We start from the raw sequence: 19,587 nt of genomic DNA, 5'->3' as shown, positions 1-19,587 counted from the left end.
TTTGCAGCCGAGTGTGAAGCGGCTGGGATGAGAATCAGCACCTCCAAATCCGAGGCCATGGTCCTCAGTCGGAAAAGGGTGGCTTGCCCACTTCAGGTTGGTGGAGAGTTCCTGCCTCAAGTGGAGAAGTTTAAGTATCTTGGGGTCTTGTTCACGAGTGAGGGAAGGATGGAACGGGAGATTGACAGACGGATCGGTGCAGCTTCTGCAGTAATGCGGTCGATGTACCGGTCTGTCGTGGTGAAGAAAGAGCTGAGCCGCAAGGCGAAGCTCTCGATTTACCGGTCAATCTACGTTCCTACTCTCACCTATGGTCATGAGCTTTGGGTCATGACCGAAAGGACAAGATCACGGATACAGGTGGCCGAAATGAGCTTTCTCCGCAGGGTGGCTGGGCGATCCCTTAGAGATAGGGTGAGAAGCTCAGTCACCTGGGAGGAGCTCAGAGTAGAGCCGCTGCTCCTCCACATCGAGAGGGGTCAGCTGAGGTGGCTCGGGCATCTGTTCCGGATGCCTCCTGGACGCCTTCCCGGGAAGGTGTTCCGGGCGCGTCCCACTGGGAGGAGACCCCGGGGAAGACCTAGGACACGCTGGAGAGACTGTGTCTTCCGGCTGGCCTGGGAACGCCTCGGTGTCCCCCCAGAAGAGCTGGAGGAAGTGTCTAGGGAGAGGGAAGTCTGGGGTTCTCTGCTTAGACTGCTGCCCCCGCGACCCGGCCCCGGATAAGCGGAAGAAGATGGATGGATGGATGGACTTAATTGAACTGCACAATTTCCATTCATCACTTTATTAGTTTGGGGATGCCACCAGAAGTGCCACTGCCAGGATTTGCACTTGCTCTCTCTCTTCCACTGATGTATGGTTTATTAGGATCGGACAATATTTGACTGAGATACAACTATTTGAAAATGAGTGCAAAAAAATCAAAATGTTGAGAAAATTGCCTTTAAAGTTGTCCAAATGAAGTTCTTAGCAATGCATATTACTAATAAAAAATTAAGCTTTGATATATTTATGGTGGGACGTTTACAAAATATTTTCATGGAACATGACCTTCACTTAATCCTAATTTTTCTTGGCATAAAAGAAAAATCTATAATTCTGACCCATACAATGTATTGTTGGCTATTGCTTCAAATATAATGTGCTACTTATGACTGCTTTTGTGCTCCAGAGTCACATATACGTTTTTCCACTGGTAAGCAGTCACACTCATTGTCTTACTGCGATTAATCTCTGGAGGTCTCCCTGTGGTCAAGGACGGGCTGCTCGTTCTGTGATTGGCTGAACGCTGTGATTCTCTGCCTGCTTTATTATCTTTGTTCAGCCTTGATTGTGTGGCGACCTTGAGCTTCAAGATCTCCGACTGGCTCTCAGTGTGTGATTGACTGCCAAACACTTCCATTTTGAGCCAAATAACTTTATTAGGTTCAAAGATATATATAAAGGCAAAGTGAGTGATTATAGATGTTTTCAAATGTCTAAAGAGTCTATGTCCTACTACACTTTATTCTACCTGACTGTGGCTCATGCGTCTCTACAGATTAACTCCAGATCTAGTCTAGACCACAGATACACAGTGTGTCTCACAGGACTCTGAGAGGCTGCTGGCTGTAAGAGGAGCGCAGGAAACGTGGGAACGAGTCTTTAGCCATCAGAGAGAAGATCCGGTGCTGAGCCTCGTCGAATGTGTCCGCTGTGGGCTCCTCCATCAGCCCCATCAACGCCTCGCGGGTCTCACTGTCCAGATTCACCTGAGAAACACATCACACGAGCTCCAATATGAGAGCGAAAACTGTCAAGAGCATGCATGAAATGCATTTCACTTTAAAACCAGAAGAAAGAAACAAGAAATCACATTTTAGAAAAAGAAAATGAAGCCTATTTTAGTTCCATAGAGATGTTTTGCATTCTAATGTTATTTTGATGACAATTAAGCACATTTCTATCTAAATTTGTCATAAGAATAATGCAAAAATAGGTATATTATTTGAAGAAAAACAATTATTAAATATATAAATACATTATTATACAGATTTATATAAAATGCAAATATAAAATGTAATATAATTGTTTTTATAATATTTTAGTAGTTTTAAGAATAATACAGTAAAATCTATACACTTAAAATAATTATACAAAAGCATATTATGTAAATGTAATTCAACTGTAATACATTAAAACAAATAAGTTGATTTAAATGTATTATAAATTGTAATAATTTGAGTTAATTTAAAATATTTTATTTTTGCACTGCCGTTAATGATAATATTATCCCAAACAATGCAAACATTTTACTTTTTACTTCATTTCATTTACTTAAATTTAATAAGCCTACTACTATTTATTTTTTTATTCTCCCTGCTCTAAGCTGTGTTGGTCTCTCACCTCCCGAGGAGTGTCAGGGTTGATGAACTGCTTGTAGATGTTGTGGGCTCTGGCCGCCAGTCTGGACCCGGATGTGCTCTTGTACTCTTCACATGCCAGCCAGAACTCCAGGTTCTCCTCGCTGAACTCGGAGCGCAGGAAGCAGCGAAACGCCTGGATGCCCGCTGCGCAGAGAAGTTCAGTTTAGAGAAGAGAAGTGAGCTCAGCAAGTCAGATCAAGAAGAAAGTCCCCTCACGCTTGCTGTTGAGCAGAGACTCCAGATCCTGAGGCAGCTTCTCACACGCTCTGAACAAAACAATATATGCTTATTATTACTTCGTTCAGCTTTTTGTTTTAAACAATACAAGGGTTCTGTATAAGTTATCACAAAGTAATCAATATTAATTAATGACAGAATTTTCAGTTTTGGGTTAACTATCCCATTAACACCCATTTTTGTTGCTTTTTTAAAGAAAAGGAAGGACTTTGTATTAATCTTAACATGTATATTGAGCTTTAAATGAGAGCAGTGGACTTCTTACCTGTGTTTGTGAACCCACTCCTGCTTTTCGGTCAGGTGGGACAGTTTGACCCTCATGCCCTTCGCCCTGAAACATCAATACACAGTTTCACATCCAGACACAGTTTAATGCTCCAGTATCTGTCTCAAAGCGCTGATACTCACTTCTCCAGGCATGAGGAGGGGATGGCAGACAGCCCCTTACACATCACACGACGTCTGAAAGGACCTCGGAGAATCGATCGAATGTCTCCAGCTCCGCTTGACTCTCTCTGTCTCTGTGTGCTGCTGTTATATAGTGACATTAATCTGATCCTGAGATCGTGAAACAACACGGACAGCTGTTGGGTGAGAACACCACACAATGACTGTCCACATCACAAGCAGTGCTGATTACCGGCTGTATTGACGTTATACAGTTAGTGTGGACAGCAGCTGACAGCGGTTTTCTACAGAAAGCGTGTATCTGTGTGTGTTATCACCTGTATTTGTGTCGAGAACAGCGCCTGAAGGCAACAGGTGTGCATTAGGTTATCTGTGTGCTGATCTTGTGCTCTGTTCATCAGATCACAGATTCCAGTCACTGTCATTTGTCAAGCTATAATTGTTAATCATAGTGATAGTGAATGCATTTAAAGTCAAAAAAGAGCTTTATTGGCAAGTATGCTTGCGTATACAAGGAATTTGTTTTAGTGACATAAGCTTCCAGTACACATAGACAATAATACACAGACAAAAAATACATATGTGTATAAACAATTGTGATATAAATGATAATGGAATAGGATTGAGTAAGATGCAGGGATGTACTAGGATGGAGGGGTAACAAATAAATATAATGATATTGCACATTTGTATTGCATTAGTGGGTAACATTTAACTGTTCATGAGGTAGATTGCCTGGGGGAAGAAACTGTTCTTGTGCCTGACTGTTCTGGTATTTGCGGCTCTGAAGTGTCGGCCAGATGGCAAAAGTTCAAAGATGGGGCGACTTGGATGTGAGGGATCCAGAGTGATTTTCTGAGTCCTTTTCCTCACTCTGGATGTGTACAGTTCTTGGAGGGTGGGCAGGGGAGCACCAATAATCCTTTCAGCAGTCCGGACAGTTCTTTGTAGTCTTCTGATGTCTGATTTTTTTTTAGCTGAACCAAACCAGACAGTTATTGAAGTACACAGGACAGACTCAATGACAGCTGAGTAGAACTGTTTCAGCAGCTCCTGTGGCAGGTTAAACTTCCTCAGCTGGCGAAGGAAGTGCAACCTTTGTTGGGCCTTTTTCACAATGGAGTCAATGGGATTGTCCCACTTCGGGTCCTGAGAGATGGTGGTTCCCAAGAATATGAATGACTCCACTGCAGCCACAGTGCTGTTCATGATGGTGAGTGGGGGGAGTGCAGGGGGGTTTCTCCTAAAGTTTACGATCATCTCCACTGTTTTGAGCGTGTTCAGCTCCAGGTTGTTAAGACTGCACCAGACAGCCAGCTGCTCAACCTCTTGTCTGTAAGCAGACTCGTCACCGTCCTGGATGAGGCCGATGACTGTAGTGTCGTCTGCAAACTTCAGGAGCTTGACAGAGGGGTCTTTAGAGTTGCAGTCGTTGGTGTACAGGGAGAAGAGCAGAGGGGAGAGAACACATCCCTGAGGGGCACCAGTGTTGATGGAGCAGCTGTTTGACATGAATTAGAAATTTTGAATTTGAAGAAAGCTGGCGATCCACTGACAGATAGAGCTAGGAACAGAGAGCTGGGTAAGTTTGGTCTGGAGTGCTGTTGGGATGATGGTGTTGAAAGCCAAACTAAGGTCCACAAATAGGATCCTCACATAAGTCCCTGTTTTGTCCAGATGTTGCAGGATGAAGTGCAATCCCATGTTGATTGCATCATCCACGGACCTGTTTGCTCGGTAAGCAATCGGCAGGGGGTCCAGTAAGGGTCCAGTGATGTCCTTCAGATAAGCCAGAATAAGTTTTTCAAACGACTTCATGATGACAGACGTTAGAGCCACAGGTCTGTAGTCGTTTAGTCCTGTTATCTCGGGTTTCTTTGGAACAGGGATGATGGTGGAGCTGTTTCAGACCCTGTTGGGAAACTGAACGAATTGGACACTGTTGGACCTTGTATATGACTGAAAAGTAGTCCAAACAACTGGTGCACTATATTTAGTTCAAATGTCTTCGTGCAGAAAGATCTCAATATGCAAATGCAGATGAGATGAGGAAAATAACTTACATTTGGATCTGTTCCTCTCATAAATCTATCAAATGACTCCTTTCTGGAGCTTGATAGCATTTGAACCCATTCATTTACATCATAAGGAAACATAAAGCATGGACATTCATCTAAACAACTTATTTTGGGTTGCATTCAGACTGACATAAGGGTAAGTAAACATTTACATTTTGGGGTGGAGCCTTTAAGGTGGTCAAACCTGTTTTTTGGAGGTATACTAGGTCTAACCAAACTGACAGAGATGAGCTACAGATCAAAAACCAGTTATGACCTTAAATGACCGGTTTGGACCATCTAACCAGCAAAACCACCTTAGGATCTGTCAGAGATGTGTTTCTACCATCTGTGACTCTGGAGCACAAAACCAGTCTTAAGTCGCTGGGGTATATTTGTAGCAATACCCAACAATGCACTGTACGAATCAAAATTATCGATTTTTCTTTTATGCCAAAAAACATTAGGATATTAAGTAAAGATCACGTTCCATGAAGGTATTTTTTTAATTTCCTACCCTAAATATATCAAAACTTAATTTTTGATTAGTAATATGAAATGCTAAGATCTGGACAACTTTAAGGGTGATTTTCTCAATATTTTGAGTTCTTTTGCACCCTCAGACTCCAGATTTTCAAATAGTTGTATCTTGGTCAAATATTGTCCGATCCTAATAAACCATACATCGATGGAACCCTATTTATTCAGCTGTCAGCTGTCCTGGTATTTTGTGGTCCATGGTGGCATATGTTCTTCTGCTGACATTTCTGATCCATCTATGTGTTTGATAAGAGTCAGCAGATATACTGAAAAAATAGTGAACCTGCTGCCTGAATTCTTCTTGAACCCTCAGGAAGTGACTTCATAAGCCATGCAGCCTGAATCTAAATAACCAATCACCCTTGTGAAGAGAAGATCATGTTCCGTTCTGCATGACAGATAATGTTTTACTCCGGTCATCTCATTTGTGTGCCATTCATCTGCAGAGTCATTGGAGAAGTGGCTGCACTGTGCACGGTTTAACACGGTTTCTCTGTTGTTAACACTTCAGGACCGGGATATTTAGGGTCATATATCATGCTGGCAGAAGGAAGCCCCCCCCCCCCCCCCCCCCCCTGAGGGTGTAATCTGAAGCCGCTATTGTTGTATCGTGGCAGCAGTAAGTCACTGCAGTCCTCGGGTTTCAGACAAGGACAGCGTGTTTTGACGCGCAAGGACAGCGTGGTGTTTTCATCTCGACTTAAAATGTCGCAATGCTTGAGGATAAGAATATGAATGGCTATCTTGGAAGTACGGGTTTCACGATTGCGCAAGCTTCCTGGTTCGCGTGCAAAACAGCTGTTTGACGCCGTCTGCTGAGCGCGAGCTTGGACGCGACGCAAGGAGTTTGTTTCCCCACCAGCTCCTTTTTTGGACGCGTCTTCCGGCCGATGTCTCTCCGTGGCTGACCGTGCGTGGACAGCATCATGTGGCGGGCGCGGTGCCAGGACAGCGGGGTCGATCCCGAGCGCGAGCGGCTCTGGGCCGAGCTCTTCTTGCAGCTGGATCTGAACAAGGACGGACGGATCGATGTGAACGAGCTGCGCGTCGGACTCTCCGCGCGGGGGATGTCGTGGAGCTCGGTGGAGGAGGTACGGAGGACACCTAATGCATGCAGTCATAACGGAAGGGTGCTTGTAGAACAGGACAACTATCCGTGAAATGAAAGGTTTATGATTTAACGTGGAAATTAAACCTGCGCTTCCAGGTCACGTGATCTGAACACTGAAAGCGAAAATGCCGCAGTACGCGATACGATCTCAGGCAGCCAATCAGATTGTGTCTGATGCTCAAGATTCAAGAATGCAGAGTGCGATTCGAACCAATGAGTGTAAAGAGAACAGTTGCGTCTCAAACCGTGTACTGTACATTGTGTAACTTACGCTGTCTCAAATCGCGTACTCGTGCACCATTCTGTGACGTTCTGTAGTACAGATAGTTTGAGTAGTGGGTGTAAAATTCCAAAAACAAAAAGTGCACTTAGATAACCCGAAAAAAGGAAGTGTGGAAGTTTGTTAACCTACCCCTTACAGTAATGCAAAAATAGAGATAATTGTTGTACAGTGTGACAAAATGTACACTATATTGATGTGAGCATGTCCAGTAGTCACAGCTGTCCGACATCTGGACGCTTCATGCACTCAACTGTTGCAGCTTTAATTACATCATGAAAGGGGCTACAGAGCAGTGTGTTTATGATTAAGATAACAAATTAGACTCTTCTGAGAGCAAATGTTGTTTGTTACAGTCATTTTATGCAGCTATAGATAAAATGAAGACACATTCAAGCTGGCATGTTACAAAACAAAAAGGTGGAGCGGTTACACTAAATACATACATTAGTGTAATCTTAAATACAACAATTTCTGTAGATTTAAAATTTGAAGGAAATCATGTTTCCAAGGATGTGAAGCCGCTTGTAGTGCACTGCTCACACTATTACACTTCAAGAATGGTGCACAAAAAGTACACAAAATGGGATAAACCTGTAGAAACGGCAATATTTAATATATGTTCATGTAAACCGGATTACAGGATGCTGAGATTTCACTGTGGATAGACTGGGCAAACAGTGCTCCAGAAGTAGAAAGCAGACAAGCGGTCAAAAAAAAGAAACAAACAAAAAACAAATAAAAATCAGTTGTTGCTGGTTGGGATGGCGCCTGATGTTCAGCTCAGATTAGACAGATGTGCTGCAGACAATAGTGAGAGTGTAACACATTATGTAGCTGCCTACTCGCTAACATACTCAAACTCATGATGCTTCATATGTTAAATGAATTTAATTGCTAAGAAGGTTGTAGTGATGTAATGCCAGCACATCAAACCAAAGGCCAAGGAAACAATGAGAACCAAGTTACGATCAAACTGACACACGCATGTGTTAAATGAATCTTTGTTATCTTATCTTTCCACAGCATCCTGCATGCTGTTTTTTTAGTGTTGTGGAAGCTACTTTTAAAAATAATGCAATACAGTATTGTGTTACTCTATAAAAAAAAACAAATTGCAATACTTTTCATGAAAAGTGATGCATTACTTTACTTTTGCATTACTTTTTGTCACCTGGGTTGGGCTTGCTTATTTATCTTTAACAACAAAAAGCCTAAAAGGTAGATTTTTGGTCACTGTGAAGGGCCTTTTACACCAAAAGTGAAATAATAAGCCTCAGACTGAAGGAAGTGCCTCTGCACCTCACTCCAAATTTCTCTCAACACAGGGACAGAAGACGTGTCCGTGAATAAACAGGGAAAAAATAACTTGCATTACTAATTTGAAAAGTAGCTCCATACGTTACCCCAACACTGCTGTATACAGCAGTTTATAGTTTAGTGACTAGACTATTGATCTGTTTGCCTGCGACAGTCTTGTGTCATATTGATTCTGAAACTTGATGATTTTGTAAAGTGCTTTGCTTTTTGAGGTTCGGGAGCATTGTGCATTGTTATGAATGATTTTGGCAAGAAAGTGCTAAACTTCACACATAGGCTCACAGAAACACATGTAGGCTGCAGACTGCGTGAAAGGTCAGCGTCTTGGAGTGGATCGGACTTAAACACTAATATAGTGATTAAGTGTCTATAAATGAATGAAACACATTGTAAAGCTACTGTTTCGTGCGCTTGGCTTTCTTTGTTTGCACATTTGCATTCATTTTCTCAATGCATTTAATGAAATGAACCTGTTTAGATTCGATGATTAGTGTCTGATTGCTCATGTTTGATGTTGGTGCTGTGGGCCGGTGGCTTTGCATGGTTTTAATGTGCGTTTCTCCTTCATTTGCACCCCATCCCACCTTTCCTAATGATCCCGGCATCCCTCTGTCCCTCCATCTCTCTCTCCCCCCCCTCTATCTCTCTGTATATGCCCTATATTCAGCAGATTGTACGAGCTGGAGATGTTAATAAAGACGGTCAGCTGGATTTTGAAGAGTTCACCGAGTATCTGCGTTCACATGAGAAACGCCTCAGACTCATGTTTCGCAGCTTGGACCGAAACAATGATGGTTCGTTTCTGTCAGCTTCACAGCATTATGAGAATCAGTGTTATTTTAGTATTATTCACTGTATATTCTATTGCAATATGTGTTAATATTTCAAGATTTTATTTCAGTCAACTACACTTCAGTTTTAGTTAATAACAACACTGGTCAGAATCTTAATTCTCTGTTAGAGTAGACCTAATTTTTTAATGTTACAGATATGATAATTAAATTTACCATATATATCCTCCCAATAACCCTACAGTCTATCCCACTACACAACATAGCATCTATAACCTTATATTATCTGTAACATATTAGCATCAAAATAACCCAGAAGCTGTGATATTGCTGCTAGCACCTTTACATCACTGTTAGCATCATAATAGCATTAGCATGAATTCAGTTTAAGCTCTGTTATCTCATGTTTCAGTACAATGCCACATTGTTTGTAGGTGAACTGGACGTCGGGGAGATCCAGCAGTCGTTACACAATCTCGGCGTGGACGTCACGCTGGAGCAGGCCGCCAAAATCCTGCAAAGGTGTGTGCTTTTGTGCATAGCATGTATGGGAAGTGCTTTTCAGCTGTGGTTTTCTGACATGGTGCTTGTGAAATGTGTCGGTACAGTATGGATAAAGACCAATCCATGACCATCGACTGGTTCGAGTGGCGAGATCACTTCCTGTTTAACCCTCTGCTCAACATGGAGGAAATCGCTCAGTACTGGAAACACTCAGTGGTACGAATCAAGAGGTTTTCATGACTGTAAATGGCGCCTCTTTCTTTCTGTAACTGCTCTGTTGTGTATGTGTTGGTGTGTTTGTGTAGATGTTGGACATCGGAGAGCATCTGACGGTCCCAGACGAGTTCTCGGAGAAGGAGAAGCAGTCAGGGTTTGTGTGGCGGCAGCTGATGGCAGGAGCCGTGGCCGGATCTGTGTCCAGGACAGGAACCGCACCGCTCGACAGACTCAAGGTCTTTCTGCAGGTGAGACAGCGCTGGTCTGGGATCAGTGAAACCATCTGATGCACATAGAGAGTAGGTCACCCTGACCCTTTTAGCCTGGCCTTGTGACCCTAGGAGAAGGAATACTCTCAACATGTGTTCATGCCTGTTACTCTTACCACTTCTGAAAGGATATCTATACGAGTATAGATGGCTTTTACTTATATAGTTAAATCATCTAACAATCTTAAGGGTTAAATACTGATGAATAACTTGTTTAATAGTCACACAAAATAAGAATGCATTGTTTTTCTGCTACGATTCTCTGATTAGTGAATAGTCTGTTTAGAATTATGGGTAATGTAGTTTTTCACTAATGTTGAACAGGATTATTTAAAAATTAAAGTTGACCCATCGATTAACAGCCTTCGGAGCTCACAGTAGGTCTGTCTTTAAAGGTTTATGATTTATTAAAAATCAATTCCTCTGTGGATAAAATGAAAGACATTTTAACTTAACCGTCACATCTATATTTTCAGCACCACATTGAGGTCCCCTGGAGGTCATATGAGACACTGCAACTGAACTTTTTTTTGTTATTATGTTTAGGTGTGTTGTGGTTTAATTGTAATCTAGTTAGACTACAGCTTGACATTAATACTCATGTGAATTGTGTGCTGATGTTCAGGTGCACGGCCAGAGCTCTGATAAAGGGACTGTGTGGCGCGGCCTCCGTGCGATGGTGAAGGAGGGTGGCCTCACTGCGCTGTGGAGGGGCAACGGCATCAATGTCCTGAAGATCGCACCAGAGACAGCCATCAAATTCATGGCCTATGAGCAGGTACAGCTCTGTCTTACACTCAGCCGAGTGGACAGCGCCTCAAAACTCAGCCTGCATCTGTGTGTCTGCAGATTAAATGCTTGATGAGAGGCAGTAAAGAGGCAGGAACTCTGAAAGTTCAGGAGAGATTCGTCGCTGGATCACTGGCTGGAGCTACAGCTCAAACTGTCATATACCCAATGGAGGTAAACACACACACACACACACACACACACACACACAACAGCTGGTTCCTGCATGCACTGAACGTCAAGGTCACTATATGTCAAGGCCTCGCTATCACACACGTCTACATGTCTGCTCAAATTACCAAAGGCCTTACATAAAGTTCAGGCACAGTGCGCTAAAGAAAGCGCTCTGCATTCAGCGGCTCATTTCAGAATAAAGCAGTGAGCTGTGGTTAATGGAGAGTGAAGCGGAGTCCTGGAAATACAATGGACTTATGTCAAATAAAGTCTTCTAAAAAAAATTTGCATTATCAAAATGTACATATCTTCAATAAAAAACACATTTATTAATAATATTCACAATAAACAATATTTGTAAAGAACATATTTATTAGTTCAAAAACTATTTTAATTGTTTAATTGGTGTAAATGTTTTAATTAAAAGTAAAAGAAATTTAAGTAAAATAAATATTCACTGACAATAATTAGTACATTGCCTTTGGGTTTTAATTTGGGTTCAGTCGTTTTTGAAAAACGTCTTATCTGTTAACCAAAGCTGCAATTATTTGATTAAAAATTCAGTAAAAATTATAATATTGCGAAATATTTATTAATATTATTTATTATTATTTATAAATAATATTAATAAAAAAATATATATATATACTTGAATATATTATAAAATGTAATTTATTTCCATGATCAAAGCCGTATTTTCAGCATCATTCCTCCAGTCTTCAGTGTCACATGATCTTCAGAAATCAGAATAATATGCTGATTTTCTGCTCAAGAAACATGTATTATTATTTTTATCAATGTCAAAACCATTTGTAACATTTTTTTGTGTTTGTTTTAATGCTATGAGTGGGTTTCTGTCTGTCTGTGTGGTTCTGTAGGTGCTGAAGACTCGTCTTACTCTTCGTAAAACAGGACAGTATTCAAGTGTGGCGGACTGTGCTAAACAGATCCTGCAGAAGGAGGGCGTTCTGGCCTTTTATAAAGGATACCTGCCCAACATGCTGGGCATCATCCCGTACGCTGGCATAGACCTCGCCGTCTACGAGGTGTGTGTGTGTGTGTGTGTGTGTGTTGAGAATGATTCCTTCATAAAGGCTCTCTCTCACGCTGTCTCCTCTCTCAGACGCTGAAGAACGCCTGGCTGCAGCGGTACGCAGAGGGCTCGCCCGACCCGGGCGTCCTGGTGCTGGTGGGCTGTGGGACTGTGTCCAGCACCTGCGGACAGCTGGCGTCCTACCCGCTCGCCCTCATCCGAACACGCATGCAGGCGCAGGGTGAGACACACACTAGGGATGGGTGTTTTCCACAAATATCACATTCGAATATTTGAGCTCACAAAAAACGAATATTCGAATATTCTTTTATTTAAATTAAGTTTAATGAGTCAGACGTTATTTTTCAGCAACATTTGTTTTCGTCATTTTGAACAAGCTTACAATAAGCTTGAACATTACACATAGTGTTTTGTAGCTGAAAACCTTTAACAATGCGTGCAAACAAACAAAAGTACAGATTAAAAGCAAAAAAAAAAGTGAACAAAGAAAAAACGTAAAGCAGCCTGCAGCAATTACACTGTAAACCCTAATGTTGTCTTGACCTAAATCAAGTAATGTTGACTAAACATTACTTAAAATTTTGCGTTTTGGCCCTGCCACTTAAAAATATGAGTTAATTTAACTAATTTACCTTCAAAATGCATAAACTTAAGATTTCAAGTGTTGTGAGCTCAAAATCATGAGTAATCCTTTGGAAAAACTCAACGTCACTCTGTTCTTCCTTTAATGTGATTGGCCATGGGAGGAATTCTGCCTAGCAACAAGAGAACAAAAGAACTGATTGGTGGATTACAAAATTCGTCCTTTTGGTCTGTTTGGTTTGCTGAACTACATTTCAAGATGACGTATTTTTTTAAGGGTATTATGTTAGGTGAGTAAAGTTATGTAGATATAAAGTTGTTTTGCATGATTTCTACTAGTGAAATACGTTATCCTTGTGGTACGTGATTTTGATATGGTATGATTATTGAAACGACAACTTATAGTATTTGATGAAGTGGCCCAATCGTTTTCCTTTGAGAGAAAGAACATGGCAGCTAACGTTACTGCTTAACTCGTTAAACCAATACACTGGAAACCCTAATAAGTTGACTGAACTAAATTGATTGAGTAAACTCGTTGCCTCAATTTAATTGAGTAATGGAGTTTCCCAAAACTTATATATTTAAGTTTATTTAACTTGACGGTTTTGTAGATTGTACTTAAATCACTCCTATTTAATGTACTTAAATGATTATGTTCACTTAACTTGGTATTAATTTCAAGTGTACTTATATATTTAAGTTAACTCAACATGTAAATTTAACAGAAAATTATGTTCTTATTTTTGACCGCACACTGAAGTAAAACAAATAACAGCATATTTAAACTTTGACCTTTTGACAAAATGTCACAATATTTATGAAAATACAGTAAACCCTATACTGCACTGTAAAAAAAAAAAGTTGTGTCAACTTAAAAAAATAAGGCAACTTATCGCTAGCGCTTTTTTGAGTAAACTTAACAAAAAATTACTATGTTTGCGTATTTTAACATCAACCTAATCCATTGGGCAAAGTTACGTCCAGTGGACATCTTTTTATGTCTTTGCAGACGTTGAAAAGATGTCCACTGAGGAGACAGAATATTTTTATGATGTCTTTTTTAAGTGTTTTCTATGTCTTCTGTACATCCGATATAGACGTTCACAGATCCTCCTCACAAGGTTCTGTGACTTTATTTCTGTCAGACATCTAGAGAAGCTCTTATTGAGAATTAACAGAGGTTTAAATGTTGATACTTTATACATTTGAAGTCACCATTGTGGTGGAAAGTGTTTGGTTTAGTTGGGATCTTGGTCCAGTTACTTCTTGTGTAAGCTTGTCTTTTGATGCTGTAACAGTGTATTTTAAAACACTGTTTTTGTGGCGAAGAAAGACAAACTTAAATGAGCTCAGGTGTCATCAGCTCTTTATTGGTGTTAGCTTGTCTCTTGCTGCTGTAACTTGTGTGTTGTAAAACACTGTTATTGTGGCAATGAGAGTTGAGATCAGACATGCACATCTTGCTTGTAATGGTGACAAGTTAAAATAAAATGTATTGCTGCAACTGTGGATTCACTTTTATGGATAGAAACCTAGTAGATAAAATAATGTACTTACTTTTTGAAAACAGATCACATCGTCACAAACAGACATACAGATGTTGGATATGCATCACATCAATGGTGACAATCAGAACAAAAAGGCTGTAAAATAAGGATGAGTTTGTGCTATGGAGCTCTTTTGTTTGTCACCGTTGTTGTGATGCATATGCTAAATCTAGAAGTCTGTGTGTGTGAGTACTTGATTCTTTTACTCAAAATATTTCAAATGCATTCATTTTGTCCATCTTCAAAATAAGTATTTTGCTCTTGGTGCCTGTTAAAAATATCAAACAAAACTTATTTTATGATCTCAAATACGTATTATGTGATGACTTTCTCATCAACAAAAAACATCTGATAACACCTGAGCTCATTTAAATTTGTCTTTTTTCACCACAAAAACAGCGTTTTAAAATACACCATCCCAGCAGCAACTGGACCAAGATCCCAACTAAACCATACACTTTCCACCACAATGGTGACTTCAAATGAATCAAGTATCAACATTTAAACCTCTGAGTGATTTAGGTAGAGTCTACAAAAGCGTCAAGTTAAATAAACTTAAATATGTAAGTTTTGGGAGACTCCATTACTCAATTAAATTGAGGCAACAAGTTTACTCAATCAATTTAGTTCAGTCAACTTATTAGGGTTTTCAGTGTAGGCTATTGTACAGAATGTAGCTTACACTTAACTTTTAAACTGTCAGCAAATCTTTTTTGCTTTTTTTTCCTATTGTTTCAAATGTTCTTGTTAAGAAATACGGGCATGTAAACATGATCGGAGGAAAGTCGGCTCCTTAGTCTGTTAACAATAAGGCCGGCCGCGGAGAAAACGCGCTCTGACGACACAGACGTTTGCGGGACTCACAAATAACGGTGTGCTAAGCGAATACATTTTGTGAAGCGCTTCGTGTTTTCGTTTCACCACTGAATGGGATCCTCATCTGGTGGAATACATGGCTCCAGCAAGAACTGTTCCCACTCGTCTCAGCTGGACTCTCTGTAATCATCGCTGGAGAACTGGCTCAGCCTTTTCCGACGAGTGGGCATTGCATCTTCTTCATCGTCGCGAATGCATCCGCACCACTCACATCAAGGAAAATGTTCTGATAATGTTTAAAAAAGTTTTTTTTTCTGACTTCTCTCATGTTTTCATCGAGAAACCTGAGATGTTTGTGCCGAGGGTCTAGGGCAGACACGAGAAGAGGAGTTTTCACTGCATTCTCCAAGTTAGCGGTTTTTATTTCATTGCTTGAGAGATGCTGCAACAATGTTCTTGGATCACTTTCTGTGATTCTCCACGGCATATTTGAAGTACTAGAAGACCGCAGTTCTTTTAGGGGGCGTTCACATATCGCGTCTTCTGCATGCTCAAGTTCATTATTTCCAATGTAGGCGCGCGGTATGCGCGCTCATAATGGAAGCGACGCGGTCGCGATGCGCACGCGGTGCGACACGGTCCCGTTTTTTTCCAGGCGCGTCCAAACAGCATAGAGTTAAAAACATCTCAACTTTCAGAATGCTACAAGCGCACCGCAGGTCATGTGACAAGAACTAAACATTCAGCTTCATCCTTTCCTGTAACAACGTTGAAAGCTCAGCCAAGATGAAGGAACAGCTGATCATAGCTGTATATGGATTGCCATTGTGAAATAAATTTAGTAGCAGAGCTACTGAAAGCGATTTTTTTTTTTGTGCTGCAAATCCATTTATCCTTTGCTGAAATTCCCGCGTCTTCATGGAGAGAACGCGTCGCCTCAGGAGCGCTTCTGCCCGAGCGCTTTGGAAAGAAGGAGAAAGCGGCGCGCATAACCTTTTCCACGCCTTATTAGGCGCGATATGTGAATGGCCCCTTAATCATTCATTAATTATTTGCTTGCATACACCTTCAAATATGCCGTGGAGAATCACAGAAAGTGACCAAATTAGACCAAATTTTTTTTTTGTTGCGAAATTCGAATATCATTTTTATTTATCGAATAATTAGAGCAGAACGAATATTCGAATGTTCGACTATCCGTGCACATCCCTAACACACACAGAATCAGACGAGAGCTGTGCTTCCTTCCCAGACTGCAAATGATCACTTCAGAACTAAACGAAGATCATCACATAAAACACAAAATTGTCACTTCCAGGAAAAGTAGTGCAATGTATTACTAATAAAAAGTGTTTTTTTTTACAGGGTTTTTTCCCACCTCATAATTATTCCCCAAAATTATCAACAACAGTTGAGTGCATATGTTTTTTTAAATGTACATTTTAAGATTTTATCTAAAATATTGTCATTTCCATCTGGAGTTTTTAATGCAATATCCCAAAACCCACATAAAAATACTTGAGATAGTTAATAATAAAGCTGGAAGAATAGATGTTTTAGTGTGATTTGTAACAGTGTTATCTTTGTGAACTTAAACTGTAAAAACATTTTATTACTTCATATAAAATATGCATGAACTGAAATTGTATATATATATATATATATATATATATATATACTTTTTTTTTTTTTGGTATCATAAGAAGTTAAGATTGTTTTTCCTCCGGCTCCTCAGCGTCAGTGAAGGGAGCTCCTCAGTTGTCCATGTTGGCCCTCTTCAGGAGTATCGTGTCCCAGGACGGAGTGGTGGGTCTCTATCGAGGCATCGCTCCCAACTTCCTCAAGGTCATCCCGGCGGTCAGCATCTCATACGTCGTCTACGAGCACATGAGGAAAGTACTGGGAGTGGGAACCTGAGAGAGAGAGAGACAGGTCATGTGTGTGTGTAGAAAAAATACAATCAAAGACTTGTTTATTTAAGCTACAATATATTAAATCACTGGAGGGATGTTCACCAAAAACATTGGATGTGAGGAAGAACGACAAACTGAAACCAAACACTGAAATATGCAGAATCTAAGAGGTGCTGTTCTGATCCAATCCTGAATTACTGAGGTTCATGATGTGCTCTTCATGTGTGTTTGTTGGTTAACAGGGCCCTGATATTCAGATATACAGGGTACGGCCCTCTGGATGCGGTAAAATGAACGTATGTGTGAGCATGTGCTTTACTGTGTGTGTGTGTGTGTGTGTGTGTTTAACCCAGTGCACACTACTGAACTCCATATGGGAATGGACAATAAACTTAACTTTCTCGCTTTGAATTTACAGTACAACTGAAAGTGCCTCTGCTTCGAGAAGCATGTATGTTTCATCTGTGCTCCATTAATACGCTTCCTCTACTGTACCGAAAATCACCATGCCAACCAGTCAAGAGTTCTAGAATCCTCAGCTGAAGATTCCATAACTCAGATTAAATAGTTCACCCAAACAAAATTAACATTAGCTGTAAATGTGATCACATTAGGCCAATCTAAGATGTAAATGTTTTTTTTTTTCATGGGAACAGATTTGTAATGTAAGAAATGTAGCATTACATCACTTGCTCAGCAATGATTGTTCTGCGGTGAATGGGTGCCGTCAGAATGGGAGTCCTAACAGCTGATAAACACATCAAAGTAACCCACAAGTAATCCACAGCACTCCAGTCCATCAGTTAACGTCTTGTGAAGAGAAAAGCTGCTTGTTTGTAGGAAACAAATCTATCATCAAAGATTTTTTAAATTCAAACTGTTACTTCCAGCTAAAATATGACTCCATAATACTGCTTTCTGCAGTGAAAAAGTCATCTCATCTGGTTCAGGAGATACATATGCACATATTTAGCAGGATTTACAGGTGAAAACAGTCTTCAGGTTCTTATAAACACACAGCTTGGACTATTGGAGCTTGGATTATTGTGATGTGTTTATCAGCTGTTTGGACTCTCATTCTGACGGCACCCATTCACTGCAGAGGATCCACTGGATTTACAAAAAACAATCTACATCTTTGATGGCCTGAGGGTGAGTACACTTTTAGGAAATTTTGATTTTTGGGTGTTCATTTTCTATTCCTTTAACTGATTCTAAAATCCTGAACTGCGTCCCAATTTGTACATTATCTACCCTCAAATAGTGTTAGGTCTCACTCATGAAACATTTTTGTGTTTTATTAATTTATTAAGACAGACAATAATTGTGCTTGTGTTTCATGAACAAGACCACAATAATATGCCAAAGGCATTTTTTTTAGTGGAATTGCATCCATGCATGTTTTTTTTTTTTAATTTCAACTAATATTGTCCCCCATTAGTATAACGTTTTTTCTTTTGACTGTTTCAGGTAAAGAAAAGTATCGAGGAATGCAAGGCAGAAGTTGCCACAGCAGTTTTAAAGTGTACTGGATATGATTTTAACATTAGTTATTTTAAGGTTAGGAATTTAGCTAGATACTAACGTTATAAAGCAAACAGTAGATGGGGGGAATCTAAACACACTTAATGACCTAACACTGGCATACTATCTTACTACAAACTCAGAAGTACTTTTACTCTCTACTTTGTACATTCAGTGTGTAGTGTAGGCATGTGAATTGGGACGCAGCCTTGGAATTCAGTTTATATATCTGTTATCCTCAATGTATGAGAGACTGCAGGCTAAGGTTTGGAGCAGAAAGCCTTTCTGATCTGACTTTCTGATAGTGTTACTTCTACTGTAGGTCAACGCTCTGTGTTTTATCATTGACTGAGTTAATATGTTCAGATAATATATTAGGATTTGTATGTGTTAAAATAAAAAAAAATTCCCGTACGAAATTTGCACCCACAGGTGTCCTTAGGATTCAAGCATTATTTGTTCACAAAATTCTATCCAAGTTCAAGTCTCAAAATTGGATTTTTGTTTAAGGCTGTCCATTAGCACTAATATGCTACTGCAGTACTAAATGTTAACACCACAAACTTGTAGCAAATATATATGTATTTAAATGCTCCATTCTTTATCTTCTGGGAAAACGGACCAAAAATAATTATGACGTCATCCTGCACCCACAGATTCTATTCACAGATTCTATTCAATCAATTGCTCTCAAGAACAACAATGTTCCTCCCACTTATTCAGCTGTGACAGACACTGGCTATTTCAATAATAGTTATTTACTGAACTAATTATACTATCTGCTTCCAATAAAAGCTAAATATTTGCCATGTTTACATCCATTCTGCAAAATATACCCACAATTAGTGGGAAGTGTGAAAAAAAGATTTTGTTTGGTTTTGTATGCATACATTATTATTGTTCTTATTTTGATGTTAACAAAAAATCATGTGTTGTCATTATATATATTTTTGCTGTCCTTCCGTGTGTTTTTATTTTAAAGGAAACTAAAATAAATTACTGAATGCATGTATGAGAATGTATGTAAATTAAATTAAATTAAAC

General features: G+C 40.0%; 2 protein-coding genes across 7 annotated transcripts; one reads left to right on the top strand and one right to left on the bottom strand.

Moving 5' to 3' along the window:
• Positions 1-1,176: 1,176 nt before the first annotated feature.
• On the bottom strand, positions 1,177-3,265 carry si:ch211-196h16.12 (regulator of G-protein signaling 5; the record flags this gene model as incomplete). Its single annotated transcript, XM_059555039.1, has 5 exons — positions 1,177-1,754; positions 2,389-2,552; positions 2,625-2,674; positions 2,911-2,976; positions 3,054-3,265. Coding segments are annotated over 5 exons (660 nt in total), but the record flags the coding sequence as incomplete, so codon positions are not given.
• A 2,814-nt stretch (positions 3,266-6,079) lies between these two features.
• Positions 6,080-18,821, top strand: slc25a23a (solute carrier family 25 member 23a). 6 transcript variants are annotated; one of them, XM_059554796.1, is made up of 12 exons: positions 6,080-6,741; positions 9,029-9,155; positions 9,587-9,674; positions 9,761-9,872; positions 9,962-10,120; positions 10,767-10,919; positions 10,991-11,104; positions 11,983-12,150; positions 12,228-12,378; positions 16,842-16,999; positions 17,263-17,315; positions 18,490-18,821. In XM_059554796.1, exons 1-11 carry the CDS (start codon positions 6,577-6,579, stop codon positions 17,311-17,313), a joined length of 1,446 nt encoding a protein of 481 aa, XP_059410779.1. In that variant the 5' UTR covers positions 6,080-6,576; the 3' UTR covers positions 17,314-17,315; positions 18,490-18,821. The 6 variants fall into 6 exon arrangements, 5 of the variants coding, with proteins under 5 accessions (XP_059410779.1, XP_059410778.1, XP_059410781.1 ...); XM_059554795.1 differs by lacking the exon at positions 18,490-18,821 and having other exon boundaries at positions 17,263-17,318; XR_009434315.1 differs by having other exon boundaries at positions 6,082-6,741; positions 16,842-17,315.
• The last annotated feature ends 766 nt before the right edge of the window (positions 18,822-19,587 follow it).

This window comes from Carassius carassius, chromosome 7 (genome assembly GCF_963082965.1).
Source record: "Carassius carassius chromosome 7, fCarCar2.1, whole genome shotgun sequence".
Lineage (NCBI taxonomy): Eukaryota > Metazoa > Chordata > Actinopteri > Cypriniformes > Cyprinidae > Carassius > Carassius carassius.
This window is presented reverse-complemented; position numbering and strand designations above follow the sequence as displayed.

What these genes read in the sequence shown, in the direction of transcription:
- slc25a23a (XM_059554796.1), top strand. Translation starts at nt 6,577, where the DNA reads ATGTGGCGGGCGCGGTGCCAGGACAGCGGGGTCGATCCCGAGCGCGAG. An exon ending in CGTGGAGCTCGGTGGAGGAG is followed by an intron (nt 6,742 to 9,028) that starts GTACGGAGGACA and finishes CCCTATATTCAG; the next exon opens with CAGATTGTACGAGCTGGAGA. An exon ending in TAGACCTCGCCGTCTACGAG is followed by an intron (nt 12,151 to 12,227) that starts GTGTGTGTGTGT and finishes CTCCTCTCTCAG; the next exon opens with ACGCTGAAGAACGCCTGGCT.